General features: G+C 39.5%; 1 protein-coding gene across 3 annotated transcripts in view; it reads right to left on the bottom strand.

Moving 5' to 3' along the window:
• Window positions 1-2,607: 2,607 nt before the first annotated feature.
• Window positions 2,608-17,475, bottom strand: part of DGKB (diacylglycerol kinase beta) — a 510,469-nt gene continuing 495,601 nt past the window's right edge. For all 3 annotated transcript variants that reach the window (XM_073333812.1, XM_073333808.1, XM_073333811.1), the window contains 2 exons: window positions 11,355-11,415; window positions 2,608-3,880 (listed from right to left, as the gene is read on the bottom strand). In XM_073333812.1, coding sequence (XP_073189913.1) covers window positions 3,773-3,880; window positions 11,355-11,415 — 169 coding nt within the window. In that variant the 3' untranslated portion in view covers window positions 2,608-3,772. The remainder of the gene's footprint in view (window positions 3,881-11,354; window positions 11,416-17,475) is intronic.

Here is a 17,475-nt window from a genome sequence, read left to right as displayed (position 1 = left end):
ATTAATGCATATGAAGTTATGAGAATTATGTAGTATGGTTGTCACTAAAACATGCTGTAAGTTGGGGAAATCAGCCAGATATTAACTCTGCAGAGGCAACAGCAAGGAAAGTAACCAATCCCCGGGTGGGGTGTCAATCAACCCATCAACTATTGTCCAGCAAGGGAGCTACAATACAATGACTCACCTGCATGAGGCCACACCAAGGAAATTGCTCGACTTTGCTTGGAGAGACTCAGTAATGTTCACTTGACTCTGAAGGGGGCATGGGACAAATCCAAGAGGGGAGAAAGGACACGATAAAAGGAAGAGACATTTGCCATGCTCTTCCTCTCTCTTAAACCTACACCTACAGACACCACCACCACCAAGCGACTGAAGTGCTGATCAAAAGGGAGAGCCTGGCTGAAGAGCAGCCAGCCTGTGGTGAGAAGCATCTAAGTTCGTAAGGACGTTGAAAGTGTTAAGATCAGCTTAGAATGTGTTTTGCTTTTATTTAATTTGACCAAATCTGACTTCTTGTGCTTTGACTTATAATCACTTAAAATCTGTCTTCAGAGTTAATAAGACAGAGTTAATAAGACTGTTTGTTTATTCTACCTGAAGCAGTGAGTTTGGTTTGAAGAGTGTCAGAGACTCCCCTTGGGATAACAAGCCTGGTACATATCAATTTCTTTGTTAAATTGACCAAATCATATAAGCTTGCAGCGTCCAGCAGGCATAACTGGACACTGCAAGTCAGAGGTTCCTAGGGTTGTGTCTGGGACCGGAGATATTGCCTAGTATCATTCGCTTGTAAGTAGCTGGGAACAGCTTACACGTCAGAGGCTGTGTGTGAACAGCCCAGGAGTGGGTGTTCTCACAGCAGAGCAGGGTAAGGCCGGCTCAGAGAGTCAAGGATTGGAGTGGCCTAGCAGATCACCCGTCTAGATAACACCAGAGGGGAATGTCACAGTTTGACAAAAAGTGTTGTCCATTATTTTTTCATCAAATACATTGCCTTCACTTCAGGTCATCTTTCAATTGCTGCAAGCTTTTATCCTTGCCTTCAGACTATCATATTCTTTCAATGCCCAGAAATCACAACACAGTATTAAATTACCAATAGGCTACATTAAAAATCCCAAAACTATCCCTATGATTAATACATAATACATTAATACAAAAACTATCCCTATGATTAAAAAAAACAAACTGATAGTGTAAGTATCCATGTACAGTGAAGAGACTGTTTTGTTATATTTATTTCATCAATGAGAATGTCAGTCATGAGTTAGCCTCTTGAGCACAGATACCATGAGAGATATCAGCTGTTCTGACGGAGGTATGTGTGGGGAGTGTATATATGAGCCCATCCATCCCTCTATATATGGAAAACCGTATAGCTGACAGTTACCTAGTCATCAGGCACATTAATAATGGCATCCATTGTTAAAGAATAGCCTATGCACCATTTTATTTGTTTTTCAGAGAGACAGTGTTCAAGAGATAATCATCGGGGGCACATTATATAATGGTATCATTCAACATGTTTTGACGTAAAAGGTTGAATAGCAACAGTAGAAAATTCTATGTCAAGTCATGAGCAAATATTTATTACCTGTAACCATAATTTCAGAAAGCCAGTGTGCGCATTATGCCAGCAAGGTCTTTCTTTATGCAAATACTTCTTACCTTGTAATTACGGAAATCTGCAGTCACTAATGCATCAGAATTTTTTGTGTGCGTGAGAAAGTGCATGTAATATACAAGAACAAGGGACATTCAAATCCTGCTGTAACTGTTAATATCGTTGGACCCAGCAATGGTGAATTATGTCTTAATTTTAAGGAATAATTGTCATCTCATTTTTCTACCTGATGCTGAACTTAATGTTGGTCTTTGCCTAGAACATTGAGAGCATATTTCATATACATAATCCTCACCAGCACTATGCTGCCTTTTTGTTCAGGATCTATTATATACAAAAGAGATGCTGAATACTCATACTAAGGAACAGAACGGTAGCAGCTTTACTTAAATCCATGCACAGTACCGTGCACAACAGAATGATTAAATGCTATTTACGTTTTAAAGATGAATGAATCAATTAAAAAAATAGATTGGATAACTCATTGGCACTTTAATGTATCGATAAAGGTGGGAGGAAACTAATAAATCATGCATTTCAAGCAGTTCCCCCCCCCCCCCCCCGATGGAATGTTTGAGAACATAAAACATGCAGCGAAGATGTGCAGGTTATTTTGTACAACGAACAATGTCAAGACTGCATAAAAAAGCATTTTACTGTAGACCCATATTGTAAATTTATTGCAACACTGAAAAAGGTTGCCATTCTTGGACCTAACCATTAGACAGTCTGACAGTACCATGCGAGCCGTAGACAATAAAACCTGTGCTGTGATTTCCAAGCTGTTAAGAAGTCTCTCAGAGGACTGAGAAAATGAAGACCTAAAAAATTGCCTCCCAAATTATTATAATAGGAATTGTTTTGATTTCAGGTAACAATGAATAGAAAGGGAACTGATAAGAGCATGTCCTTTCCTGAAGGAGACTAATTTAAAGCATGAGAAAATGAGGGATGTTGCAAATTTATAAACAACAACAAAATTAGAAATGGTTTTAATTGTGAAGCAACAAGTTTGTGTGTCAGTCTATTAACGTATGAAACAAATGAAAGGTGAGCATGAAAACTGTAATTAATAGATTGTTTTTCCTATTCCAGCATTAGTTTGGACATTGCCAAGGTAATCAAAGAACCGTAAATTTTCAGAAATAAGTCTGCTACAGTGTTCATGATTAATTATGCATTAAACCATTTCTCTGAAGCGTCCTTCACTAGATCTTTGGTGGGAAATGCAGTTTATAAGACATGTGGTTTGGTTATTTGTGTGCATACATACTGCACTCTTGGCCAATATGCAAGATGATTTAAAGTTTGGTATATTACAAAGATTTACCGTTGAGTAAAATGTTTTAATGTTTCAACAAACAACACTGCTGACTAGTTTTGCAAGTATCATTACCTTTATTCGCTGTCCTTTAACCTTTAGCCCTGTAGTCCTCACTCAGGCAATCCTGCATTGACTTCCCATCTTGCAAAAACTTACACATGTGAGAAGTTATCTACATGTGAGTAGTACCAGTGATCCAGTGGGACTTTTTGTGTCATGCCTCAGTGTTTGAAAGATGAAAGGTATTTTAGCAAAGAAAAAGTATTTTAATACTCCCCAGTGGGAGTATTAAATTGCTGAAGAAAAATATTCTCAAGAGTGGAAAGAAATGTTAAATGTAAAAGGCCAAGTTAATGGGACCTGTGAACTTCTAAGCTCTGTGATACAGGTCAAATCAATTGCTGATCTGAAGATGCTTGGGTTCCAGGGGCAACTACAGAATCTCTGGATTATGATCACTGCATTAGAATTAACTACAAATAAAATCTTACGAAATAAATCAAATTACCAAGAGCATTCCCTCCTCATGTTCCATGGCAGAATTATACCATAAATTAGTAAATGGTAATGCATGCAACAAAAATATGCCATATCACTGTATATAAACATCTGCTTTCCTCATGCAAAATTGCCTTAAAAAATGACAATAAATTTTTCTAATAGCATAATTTTACATTTGCTCAGTCACAGAAACTGTTATGCCAAATTCCAGAATTTTGTGAGTCGAGGATATTCTAAAACTTTTGAAAGATTTCTGGCATAAATATTCCAAAGCCCAGTGCTGCTAATTTGTTTTCTCAGAACTAAACTACAGAGGCTTATTCCTTGCTGTGGTTCCTTGTTCTTCTGATAATGGAGGAGAATAGACCGGTTTTTGGAGGAGGTCCCACCAGTATTGGGGCTTGATTCTTGTGGGTAATTTTTATCTGAGGGGAGGGAAAGAAAAAAACAAACAGTTATCCCTTTAGCTAACTCAACTTCTTTATCATATTTTTTACAAATATACAAAGTGACTGAACCATTTAAAATCTTAAAATGTAACTTCTGAAACTTCAGATGACCAAGGATTGAAAAGTAGCTATTGAAATAAATTTTGTTACAACTGACATTTGCTTATATCATAAACAAATTCATTTATAGTCATAGTTACAACACATACATTGTAATCATACAGGAAATCCATATTATGAATCATATATAATAGGAACATAGCAATATGCTCTCTTACTACAGGAGCATGAGATTTATAACCTGCCCTTTTATCACTGCTTGTCACTTGAATATTTTGTGTATCCACGTAGTAAAAAGGAATTCAAAAGCAGGAAAGGACACACTGTATGTTGGGGACACCAAGCTGGTTTCCCATTATTAAGATATACACTGTATCATAACATGCCTTATTTATTTCCCTAATCAGATTGTTCTTCTCTTTTAACACGAGCCATGATACTTAATTTCAAAATAACCATTAGGAATAAAAGTCAAAAGTTAACATAGAAAAAAAGGTCAAAAATGATGAACTAGCATTCTAATTTGTTAACTAATTGGTAATAGAATAGAATCAAATATTGAAAAGCCTGTTTAAAACACTTTGAAAGACTGCTCTAAAGCCACTCATTTTGATTTCTTTGATATAAAACTACGAATCACCTTAAATGAGACAACCTTAAAGTATATTATGTCTGCAATTTTCTCTAATTCAAGTCTAAATTAGAGAAGACATTTTATGAATGTATGCTATGCTCAAAGCTAATTGAAAGCAATTATCAAAGTGGCATTTTGTCTGTGACTTTAAGATACATTGTAAGATAATAAATGATTCTCATTATGTAATAAAAAGGTCACATCTTGCCTTTGGGCTAGTGACACTAAGGGTTTTTCAAAAGCAATCTGAGACATTTTCTTTAGTGAACTACAACTAATACAAGAACCATCACTTATTAAATATCAGTTGTCACCTGCATAGTATCCACATCAGAAATGGGTATTTCTTTCAAAAGAAACACCGCCTCATTAAAAACTGCAAAAAACCCCTCTCTCTTAAAGTGCATACCTGACATTTTCAAGGTAAAATGAATATTCTTCACTTGTCATTCACTAATAGTAATGAAACAAAAATGTACATCACGTGGAGAGGCTCATTAAAATCTAGAACAATCCTTTTCTTGGGGGTGGAAATTTACTTTACAATCTAAGGAGACAGAAACATACAAATCTCAACAGGATGAGGGGGTTTATTTAACTCTATGGAAATTTTAGCTTACTCTTCACAAGTTCGTTGCACTGCGCCCTAATATGTAACTTTAGTATGTTATTGTTCATTAGCATGAAATTTAGTTGTATGATTCTCTTTCCTCACAGTCAACCTAGCTTCAGGCACCAATTTGGGGACCAGATCAGCATAGCTCCATTGATACTAGCTGATGACCTGGCCCTGTGAATTTATCTCATGGGTTGCTGTCACTCATACATCATATGTAGGTGTTATGTTTAATAATGGGGGCGGTGGGATGGCCCCTTTTAGGAACACACACTGCATCTGAGACCCAAATCCTCTTGACTTTCACGGAATGCTGCAAATGCTATTTTCTCATGCTTTCCTGGAGACCATGGGTTCAACATGAACTGAAAGCACTGAGTGGAGAAACCATTTAGTTATGTTGGGTTGGGAGAATTTAATATGACTATTGGGTCAATTTGAATGTTTTTGTGATTATTTTGAAAAAGCAATGTACGTGGAATGATTATCAGAAAATTAAAGAAAAATATTTTTAAAAGATGCAAAGTTAAGTTGCAGCTATAGGAAAAACATGAGAAAATGTTTCTGCTTAGAAAACATTATAGTTTAAGAAAAACAAAAAACAACAGAAAACAAAGCTCCACCCAAACAGAAACTGCAAGCAGCCAAAAGTATTCCCAGTAGTTTATGATGCATTTGATGAAAGGTCAGTATATAACACTATGGGTAAAATTCTGACTCCACTGAAATCATTGGCAAAACTCCCACTCAATTCAATGGAACCAGGATTTCACCCTGTAAGTTTGTAGTCCTAATGAAGAAGTTTTACAGGGCTGAGACATCAATAAATGGCTCCAGGGAAAATGTAGCATTAGAAATTTTAAAATAATTTTTGCAGCCCTAAGAAGTGCAGCTAATGATATACTTGCTAAAAGGAAAACCATACCCAATTTAAAGAAGAGCATAACTCTTAAAATTAGAGATAGTAATTGCTCCTTATTTGAAGATAGGTTTCAGAGCGATAGCCATGTTAGTCTGTATCATCAGAAGATAGTAATGTTTGCTAATACATGAGAAGTCTGAGTCTGTCATATTAAAAATGTTTATAAATGCATAAAATGGACATTTATTTTTTCAGGAGCACGTCAGAGCTTCAAAAAGTGCCTTGAAGCCACAGTAACACAATGCATGCAGTAAATGAAATGCACTAGGGAGTAATAAGTTTAATGTATTAACTATGTTTCTTAGATCAAATAGTTTTCCTTTTATGTTATTGGACTCTACAATGTGTGCTAGTTATATGTGTGTTCCTAACATCATAGTACGCTTAAATAAGAGGTCATCGTTGCCCTTCCAATGAAAACAGAATATGGTGTTATAAATACAGGAGCTAATCAAGATGCTAACTAATAAGAAACTATAAATGATACTCCCAGTTTATGTTAAAATATTTCGATTAACAGTCAACTCTACACCTCAGAGGATACAAAGTTAAATTCAAATATGAACATACTGAGCCATATACATGGGCAACAGGTGGCCACTTGGCTTCACACTATCAACAGGGAGATTCACAGGATTACCCACAGTCTAGAGGTTTGTATGCCACTCCTCTCCCTGCTGCTGGGGCAGGAGTGACTGGGGCAACACTACATCATAACTATCCCCCAAAACGACTGAGGCCAGATGCAGATGTGCCAGAAAGAACAGCCCTTAAGGGTGCTCTAACACCATGGGTGGTGGGTATGATAGGCTGGGGAAGGCTGAGCCTCCCCAAACAGCCAAGTGTGGCCCCACCCACGCTCTGCCCCACGTTGCTTCCCATTTTGCAGCTTAGTCTTCACCTGTGCCATGGCCCAGGGGGGCACCACCCACCCACCCAGTGCTGCGGGGACTGGGGCCGTGCTGCCCACCCATCTGGTGCTCCGGAGCTGGGGCAGTCTGGGGTGGGGGGTTCTGGGCTCTAGGGGCAGGGCTTGGGGGCTAGCCTCCCACAAGAGGCAGTTCACACGCCTCCCATGTATAACACAGTGCAGAGGACTACCTTGCATAGAGAAGCCATAGGATAAGAGAAGTGCAAAGGTGAGTTTTAAGCTCTCTTTGTGTCCTCTCTCCTGGCTTGGGCTGTGTACATTTGGGCCAAACCTCTCTGATCCAGCCCAATGGTTTTAAATAGAGCTGTATGTGGCAGTCCTTTTAAACAATTTCTTAACAATATTATTGTGCAAAATGCAATCACATCTAATCAGTCTGGCATTAATTAAGCTCTAATAATAAACTCTAGTATCTCTCTTAAGTAGTGTGATCTGTTTCCCCTTCACACTGGTAGATTGGAAAACATTATGGTGTCACCATAATTCTTAAACATACTGTGAAAATGACAGAGCTGCAAAATTAAAATAAATGATTAATAGCATTTTTTTCATGTTTTGTACTAATAGGTATCACTGAGCTTTTAAATTAATAGAGCTGTCAAGCTCAGGGTTGTTACAGATCCAGCGCAGAACTAAAATGGAAATTATGTATTCCACAGACACCTAAAGATGACACGTTGGAATATTTTAAATTTTAATTAGTAGGTGCAATTGTTCCCCCTCCCACAAGTTACTGCAAATTAATTGGCAATTAGTCACAACTAATTTTTTCTTAACAATTTGAACTGGAAAGATAGGTGCATTATGGTAGCATACTTGTCTGAGGTGCAGAAAGCACACATGCAGGAAATTGCATTGTCAATTACAAAAACGACTATTGTGAAATTAAGAAAAATTATGCATAGGTAAACAACACTAATGTGCAGTGTAGCAGTGAACGGAAAAAAGAACACCCAACTGCTGCCCCTGAACCAAAAACACAACAGCAGCACAAAACAAACAAACAAAAACCAATCTCCCCAAACCTCAGGGCTAGAAACAGAAATTCATGCAAGTTGTCATTATAACAAGAGAAACTTTTTACAGGCTGGCATCAGTTTCTATGTTAACTATTGAACTACTGCTGGACAGTTTCCCCTATCATCAACTGCTATATAGAGCCAGGACACAATCCTGCTGCCGCGGAAATCAAGGACAAAAGTCCCATTGCATTCAGTGAGATTAGGCCCGAATGGCTTGAGAGATCTATGGGATGGAGTTGCAACTAGAGCTCCTCTGTGCCCGCTGCCAGGGGTGTTGAGGCCAGTGGATCTATGTAAAAGCTGGTCTGTGGCCCCTCTCTTAGCTACGCATAGACTCTTTCCACAAAGAGTAAGAGGCCCAAGCTGTTCAGCCCTCAGTCTCCCTGCCCCTAGGTGGGGGTTAAGTAATGAGGTAGACCTTGTGCTGGCTCTCTGCACAATGGTTCAATTACACTCTTAAAGAGTATGAGAAAGGCCAGGGAAAAAATTCATACATAAATTCATTCAAACATAAATATTCAAACCTCTTTTCCAGGGATGATAAAAGCACCTGTATAATTTTCTGGTGCCATGTATTATGAGTTTTTCTAATAGGAAAAAAAAATCATGCCATTGTAATAAATGTCCTGTTGTTAAATAAACCTTATCAACACCAATAGACAGAAAGTATGTCACATGTTTTGTGACAAATACCAATGATATTTTTAATTTCTTGCATTCCATAAAATGGCCCTGCCAGTGGACTAGCATTTCCATTTCTTCACAGAGGAAATATTCTTGCATCTGCCATAAATGTCTCTTTTTTCCATTTTTAATCTAGTGATACTGGCTGCTTGAGATTCACACTTGGTACTTACCAAATCAAGAACAGACGAAAGAAGTGAAATTGCAGTTTTTTGTAATTAAGACAGATATTCTTTGAGATTTTTCAAAACAATGCTAAAGACAGTTGTAGGTAAATGGAAATATTATTTTTCTTAAAGAAATACTGGTGCCTGAAGACAGAAGTTTATCAAATTAACTCGAGAGCCTTTGAAGATTCTTTACTATTAATGACCTGTTTGGAGATCAAGTGAGACCATAAATATATTTTATGTCACTATATTTTGGCTGGGTGAGCTGTGATAGAATTTCCTCTTCAGCTAATTATCAAAGATGTTTAATGTAACCACTCACGTTATAATTTTTTCTTCACAAAAAGAGTTCTATATGAAAAGATGATGAAAGCAATAAAATGTAGGCCTCGATCATGCAACTTGTGCTTTTTGGGCGGCCTGCAGTGGATCTCCAGATAAGCATAGCAGCCTGGCTATGTGCAGCATAATGCTGCAGAATTGAGGCCTGAGATTGTAAGATATTTAGGGCAGGAACTGTCTTTTTTTATGTATGCATACAGTGCCTAGCACAATGGGGCTTCCATACTTATTGGGAACTCTAGGTGCTATCACAATACAAATAATAATTTTTAGCTTTCATATTCTCTATGTTATTAGAGCTATAGGGTGAAATCCTGGCACTATTTAAATCAATGGCAAAACTTTCATTGACTTCAGTGGGGTCAGATTTCACCAAAAAGCCATTGGCCCAAATTTTAAAAGATATTTAGGTGCCTAACTCCAAAGGCTCCTAAATACCTTTAAAAATCTGGGCATAAGTAACTCAGATGGCTAAGTCAGATTTCAAAAGTGACTTTGGCACTTAGGATCAAAAGTTAAAAGTATTTAAGTGCCTAAAGACGCAGCCATGTGCCTGATGTCAACGCTGGAGGGATGGGACTCACTCTGTGTGTGTGTGTGTTGAACTCCTCTTCATCTTAAAAGAAATGATAATTTACTTTTGGTTAAGTCAGGGGGACAACTTCAAGGCAAACTTTATTGAAGTCTGTAGTATAGGCAAAAACTCATGATTTCTATACTAGTCTCCTGATATTTTTTTCTGAAGTTTACAATCCTGGGGCTCAAACAGTTTGTTCACACAGTTACAGTCAGTAACACTTTTTTTCGTGCACGTGCTTGAATAGAGAAAGCTACATAGTCCATGAACAAATGCTCTCTGATTTCCAAAAAAAAAAAAAAAAATCTTTCTGAAGCAGAGCTTTGGAAATATGATCTCAAAATCAAACAAAGATATCTAAAACTCCTTCCTCGAATGTTAGCCTTGGATAAATATTTGACCACTTAGAACCAGGACAAGGAGAAAGTCTAAGAAGATTTGTAAATTTTGTTTTTGGTGCACAAGTATTTTCTGTGCATGGAGACACAGAGAGCAGTTCAGGCAAAAATTATGAAAATGCAGGGAGCAACAGTACTCTTTCAGCAGAAGAAAAAGGGAAAATATTTCTTGTAATATAAATGTAAAAAATAAAATCAAATAGAATCATTCTTCTGTGACTAAATGTATAGAGATTCTGCAGATACTCGCCTTTATGAAGCTTAAAGTCTGTGGATTAGTCTGCCCACAAAAGGGAAATAAACACGTTCCATAGTGGGTTTGTTATAGAGGACAGAGTAGTTTATTTTAGGAATGATACAGTAAATCTGGGAAGGGGCTGCACACAAGAACACATGCATTTTATGACCACTTTTAAAGGGTAGTTTGACTAGGCAACAAAACGGACTATGGTGTGTGGTGTTCTTGGCTGTAACCATGGGTCAGATGCTCCATGGATCAGACATTGGGGTGATTGTAAAAAACAGTATGGCCAACATCCTTCCATGGGTTCTGCAAGTCCAGTGACTGGGAAATCACAGGTCCTGTTGCTCTATAACCACAGATTTATGGCTGCAAGAGGTTATGCACAACCTCTTCACTCCGAAAGATTTTGTGACAAATCTCATGAGATTTCCCACTGTTCTGTGCTCACACATCCATCTATTTATATGGCCCTCCCATCACTATAGTATCTGAGAGTCTCCCAAGTATTCAGAATAAGAAATGTAATAACAATCTCTTTCTTTTTCTTCCATCTCAACCTGTAGAAGAAATAGCATGATTAAATTACAGGTTTTGTTTCTTTATGTTCGCGTGAGAGAGTGGGTGTGCTGTGTATCTGTGTGGGTGTACAGAAATTATGGAGCATAAGCTAAGTCAATGTTGATAGCTACAGTTGTCTCTAATTGAAAAGGAGCAGTTTCTAACATTTAAGGAGATCCGAAATGAAAGTTTGATCATTAAAACTGATTGCCATTTTTTATCATAGAAAAAATATTTCCCCCTCAAATTTCTTTTCCAGTTCTATTGGATATGTTGATAAAAGCATACTTACTGTACAAGGAGTCTGCATCCATGGTTCTCCATCAATCTGCATGGGCAGCGACTTGCTGGTTCTAAAGTAAAATATTTAATTATATGAATAAGAGTGGCTGGACAAAATTCATCAAACTTCTATTTTGAACAGAGATCTATGAGGACAGAACAGAAGTGTGCAATCATCAGGACATTTATTGCCTACAAGTGTGCATGCAACTTCCACTGTTATTCCACCATAGATCAGGTATATGACCCAATGCCCCTACAAAAAAGTAATGCCCTTATTTTAAGTACTCTTCTGTAATGTTATGTGCAAACATATATACTGTCATTCAGGAACAGTCCCAAGTGTACTTTTAATATGCAAAACAAAAGTATAACAAACAGGCACAATGTGCTAAAAATATGCAGCTATTCCTTCATGACAGAGCAGAGTGCAGATAGTGGAACTTGACTTCTGCATGAACTTAGGGTATGAACCTACTTTATTGAATAAGAACACAGTGAAGCTCTTTGGGGCAAAGAGTACCTTTTTGTTACATGTCTGCACAGTGCCGAGCACAATGGGACGGGGTGCCTCGATGTTACCACAATACAAATAATAAAGAGAAGTCCATGCTACCCATAACAATTTTCAAACTACTGTTTATGAACCAAATAAGAAAACTCTTTCAGCCATACTAGTATTTTTATTAGCACTGGGAGGATATTCTGTTGTTTGCATCTATTCTGGTACCCTGCTCATACTCATATAGCAGTAAAGTCAGTTCCAAGGAGGACTGTGTTCAGAGGCTTTGCCTTTAAGGATAAAACAGTTAGAATGTTTAGTGCTCTAATATGATTTGCAGAATAACAGTTTTATAGACCCAGCACTACTGGAAATGATGCACATCAGATAATTACATAAGCCTACAGGAATGTAAAGGCAGGAATCAAGATAATAACCTTGGGCACATCCAATTCTGCACCCATTTAAGTCAAGGGAAATGGAAGGCAAGTGCAATACCCTCAGCAGAAGGTAGACTTTCACCTTCAGAAATACCTACACTTTCAAGGGAGTAACTGCTGTAACTTATGGCCAGGGTGCAACATGTAGAAACAGAAACGGAGACCATGCAAGTGGCCTCACCCAAAAGCTGAGTAAAAGTGTCACATTTGGAGTCCCGACTTGTAGGAGAGCATAGGTATTGTTTCTTTGGTGTGCACCCAGGCACATGGCACTCCAAAAGAGGGAGGGGAGATGGCAAGCATTTCTTCTCTGCATCAACTGAGATTGGATGCTTGCTACCCCAAATCGGGAGCCATCCTGAATTAAACACCATGGGTAAGATTTTCAAAATCACCTAAGGCACCTTGGAAAATCCCACCTTATTTTCTTAATGTTTCTTAATGGTTTTCTCTCGCACATGAGGTGAGGTGGGATGAGGCAAGCTTCACTGGGGAAAAATTGTACAATTTTGTAAAATTGTCAAATATTTAAAAAAACTTTTTTGGAAATATAGAGATTTTTCTGGTTCTGTTCAGCACTTTGTCATACCAATGAAAACTGTTTCAGAGTAACAGCCGTGTTAGTCTGTATTCGCAAAAAGAAAAGGAGGACTTGTGGCACCTTAGAGACTAACCAATTTATTAGAGCATAAGCTTTCGTGAGCTACAGCTCACTTCTTCAGATGCATATCGTGGAAACTGCAGCAGGCTTTATATATACACAGAGAATATGAAACAATACCTATTCCCACCCCACTGTCCTGCTGGTAATAGCTTATCTAAAGTGATTTCCAGCACAAATCCAGGTTTTCTCACCCTCCACCCCCCCACACAAATTCACTCTCCTGCTGGTGATAGCCCATCCAAAGTGATAACTCTTTACACAATGTGCATGACAATTAAGCTGGGCTATTTCCTGCATAAATCCAGGTTCTCACATCCCCCCCACCCCCATACACACACAAACTCACTCTCCTGCTGGTAATAGCTCATCCAAACTGACCACTCTTCAAGTTAAAATCCAAGTTAAACCAGAACATCTGGGGGGGGGGGGGTAGGAAAAAACAAGAGGAAACAGGCTACCTTGCATAATGACTTAGCCACTCCAAGTCTCTATTTAAGCCTAAATTAATAGTATCCAATTTGCAAATGAATTCCAATTCAGCAGTTTCTCGCTGGAGTCTGGATTTGAAGTTTTTTTGTTTTAAGATAGCGACCTTCATGTCTGTGATCGCGTGACCAGAGAGATTGAAGTGTTCTCCGACTGGTTTATGAATGTTATAATTCTTGACATCTGATTTGTGTCCATTTATTCTTTTACGTAGAGACTGTCCAGTTTGACCAATGTACATGGCAGAGGGGCATTGCTGGCACATGATGGCATATATCACATTGGTGGATGTGCAGGTGAACGAGCCTCTGATAGTGTGGCTGATGTTATTAGGCCCTGTGATGGTGTCCCCTGAATAGATATGTGGGCACAGTTGGCAACGGGCTTTGTTGCAAGGATAAGTTCCTGGGTTAGTGGTTCTGTTGTGTGGTATGTGGTTGTTGGTGAGTATTTGCTTCAGGTTGCGGAGCTGTCTGTAGGCAAGGACTGGCCTGTCTCCCAAGATTTGTGAGAGTGTTGGGTCATCCTTTAGGATAGGTTGTAGATCCTTAATAATGCGTTGGAGGGGTTTTAGTTGGGGGCTGAAGGTGACGGCTAGTGGCGTTCTGTTATTTTCTTTGTTAGGCCTGTCCTGTAGTAGGTAACTTCTGGGAACTCTTCTGGCTCTATCAATCTGTTTCTTTACTTCTGCAGGTGGGTATTGTAGTTGTAAGAAAGCTTGACAGAGATCTTGTAGGTGTTTGTCTCTGTCTGAGGGGTTGGAGCAAATGCGGTTGTATCGCAGAGCTTGGCTGTAGACGATGGATCGTGTGGTGTGGTCAGGGTGAAAGCTGGAGGCATGCAGGTAGGAATAGCGGTCAGTAGGTTTCCGGTATAGGGTGGTGTTTATGTGACCATTGTTTATTAGCACTGTAGTGTCCAGGAAGTGGATCTCTTGTGTGGACTGGACCAGGCTGAGGTTGGTGGTGGGATGGAAATTGTTGAAATCATGGTGGAATTCCTCAAGGGCTTTTTTTCCATGGGTCCAGATGATGAAGATGTCATCAATATAGCGCAAGTAGAGTAGGGGCTTTAGGGGACGAGAGCTGAGGAAGCGTTTTTCTAAATCAGCCATAAAAATGTTGGCATACTGTGGGGCCATGCGGGTACCCATAGCAGTGCCGCTGATCTGAAGGTATACATTGTCCCCAAATGTGAAGTAGTTATGGGTAAGGACAAAGTCACAAAGTTCAGCCACCAGGTTAGCCGTGACATTATCGGGGATAGTGTTCTTGACGGCTTGTAGTCCATCTTTGTGTGGAATGTTGGTGTAGAGGGCTTCTACATCCATAGTGGCCAGGATGGTGTTATCAGGAAGATCACCGATGGATTGTAGTTTCCTCAGGAAGTCAGTGGTGTCTCGAAGGTAGCTGGGAGTGCTGGTAGCGTAGGGCCTGAGGAGGGAGTCTACATAGCCAGACAATCCTGCTGTCAGGGTGCCAATGCCTGAGATGATGGGGCGCCCAGGATTTCCAGGTTTATGGATCTTGGGTAGTAGATAGAATATCCCAGGTCGGGGTTCCAGGGGTGTGTCTGTGCGGATTTGATCTTGTGCTTTTTCAGGAAGTTTCTTGAGCAAATGCTGTAGTTGCTTTTGGTAACTCTCAGTGGGATCAGAGGGTAATGGCTTGTAGAAACTCGTGTTGGAGAGCTGCCGAGCAGCCTCTTGTTCATATTCCGACCTATTCATGACGACAACAGCACCTCCTTTGTCAGCCTTTTTGATTATGATGTCAGAGTTGTTTCTGAGGCTGTGGATTGGATACTATTAATTTAGGCTTAAATAGAGACTTGGAGTGGCTAAGTCATTATGCAAGGTAGCCTGTTTCCTCTTGTTTTTTCCTACCCCCCCCCCCAGATGTTCTGGTTTAACTTGGATTTTAACTTGAAGAGTGGTCAGTTTGGATGAGCTATTACCAGCAGGAGAGTGAGTTTGTGTGTGTATGGGGGTGGGGGGGATGTGAGAACCTGGATTTATGCAGGAAATAGCCCAGCTTAATTGTCATGCACATTGTGTAAAGAGTTATCACTTTGGATGGGCTATCACCAGCAGGACAGTGGGGTGGGAATAGGTATTGTTTCATATTCTCTGTGTATATATAAAGCCTGCTGCAGTTTCCACGATATGCATCTGAAGAAGTGAGCTGTAGCTCACGAAAGCTTATGCTCTAATAAATTGGTTAGTCTCTAAGGTGCCACAAGTCCTCCTTTTCTTTTTAATGAAAACTGTGTTCACTTTTAGCTCAGTAAGTCATAGAATCATAAAAATATAGGGCTGGAAGGGACCTCGAGAGGTCATCCAGCCCAGCACCTTGTACAAAGGCAGGACCAGGTAAACCTATACCATTCCTGACAAGTGTTTGTCTAACCTGTTCGTAAAAACCCTCAATGGTGGGCACTCCATAACCTCCCTAGAAGCCAATTCTAGAGCTTATAGTTAGAAAGTATTTCCTAATACCTAATTTAAACCTGCTGCGTGGAAGATTAAGACAATTACTTATTTTCCTATGTTAGGAGACATGGAGAACAATTGATCACCATCTTCTTTGTAACTGCCTTTAACATATTTGAAGAATATTATCAGGTCTCTCCTCAGGCTTCTTTTCCCATCACTAAACATGCCCAGTTCTTTTAACCTTTCCTCCTAGATCAGGTTTTCTTAACCTTCTATCATTTTGGTTGTTCTCTGGACTCTCACCAATTTGTCCACATCTTTCTTAAAGTGTGGTGTCTAGAACTGGATGCAGTGTTCCAGCTGAGGCTCACCAGTGCCAAGTAAAGTGGGACAATTACCCATATCTTAGGGTATGTCTACCCAGCAATTAAACACCCCTGGGTGGCCCAGGATTGTAAAATTGCAGTGTAGATGATTTGCCTCAGGCTGGAGCCTGAGCTCTGGGATCCTGTGGAGCGGGGTTGAGGAGAAAGGTCCCAGGCTCCAGCCTGAGCCTGAACATCTACACTGTCATTTTAAAGGCCTGCAGCCCGAGCCTGGCAAGCCCAAATCAGCTGACCTGGGACACCTGGTGGCCTTTAACTGTCGTGTAGCCATAACCTTACATATAATACACGCCTTTTGCAGCTCCACCTTGCTGCCCCCCAACCCCCAATCATGGGATCCCAGAGCTCAGGTTCCAGCTTCAGGCAGATCATCTACACAGCTGACCTGGGCCAAACCTGATCTAGGTGGGAAAAGAAGACTGAGGAGGTGCCTGATAATATTCAATTTGTGACTGACGATAACTCCCAGATTTTTTTATGAAGTACTACTTCCTAGTCAGTTAGTCCCCATTTTGTAGTTGTGTATCTGATTTTCCAAAGTGTAGTACTTTATACATTAGAGTGACAAGATGGGTGAAGTAATATCTTTTATTGGACCAACTTCTGTTGCACATCTTTATTGAATTTCATCCTGTTTATTTCAGATCAATTCTCCAATCTATCAAGGTTGTTTTGAATTCCAATCCTGTCCTCCACAGTGCTAGCAACCCCTCCCAGCTTGGAGTCATCTGCAAACATTATAAGTGGACTCTCTACTCCATTATTCAAGTCATTAATGAAAATATTGAATAGTACCAGATCCAGGACAGAACCCTGCAGGATCCCACTAAATACATGCCCCCAGTTTGACAGCAAACTATTAATAACTACTCTTTGAGTTTGTTCTTTCTACCAGTTTTTCATCCATCTTATAGTAATTTCATCTAGACCGCATTTCCCTAGTTTGGTTACAAGAATGCCATGTGGGACTATGCCAAATTCCTTACTAGAATCAAGGTACACCATCTCTACAGCTTCCCCCTATCCAATAGGCCAGAAATGCTGTCAAAGAAGGAAATTAGGTTGGCTTATGGTGGCTATTACTTATGACTCCATTATCCCTTAGGTGCTTACAAATTGATTGTTTAATAATTTGCCACATTTATCTTTCCAGGTATTGAAGTTAGGTTGACTAGTCTATAGTTCCTCGAGTCCTTTTGTACCCCCTTTTAAAGATAAG

Source organism: Lepidochelys kempii, chromosome 2 (assembly GCF_965140265.1).
Source record: "Lepidochelys kempii isolate rLepKem1 chromosome 2, rLepKem1.hap2, whole genome shotgun sequence".
Taxonomy (NCBI): Eukaryota; Metazoa; Chordata; order Testudines; family Cheloniidae; genus Lepidochelys; species Lepidochelys kempii.
Note: the sequence above shows the minus strand (reverse complement) of the source record. Positions and strands in the feature narration are given on the sequence as shown.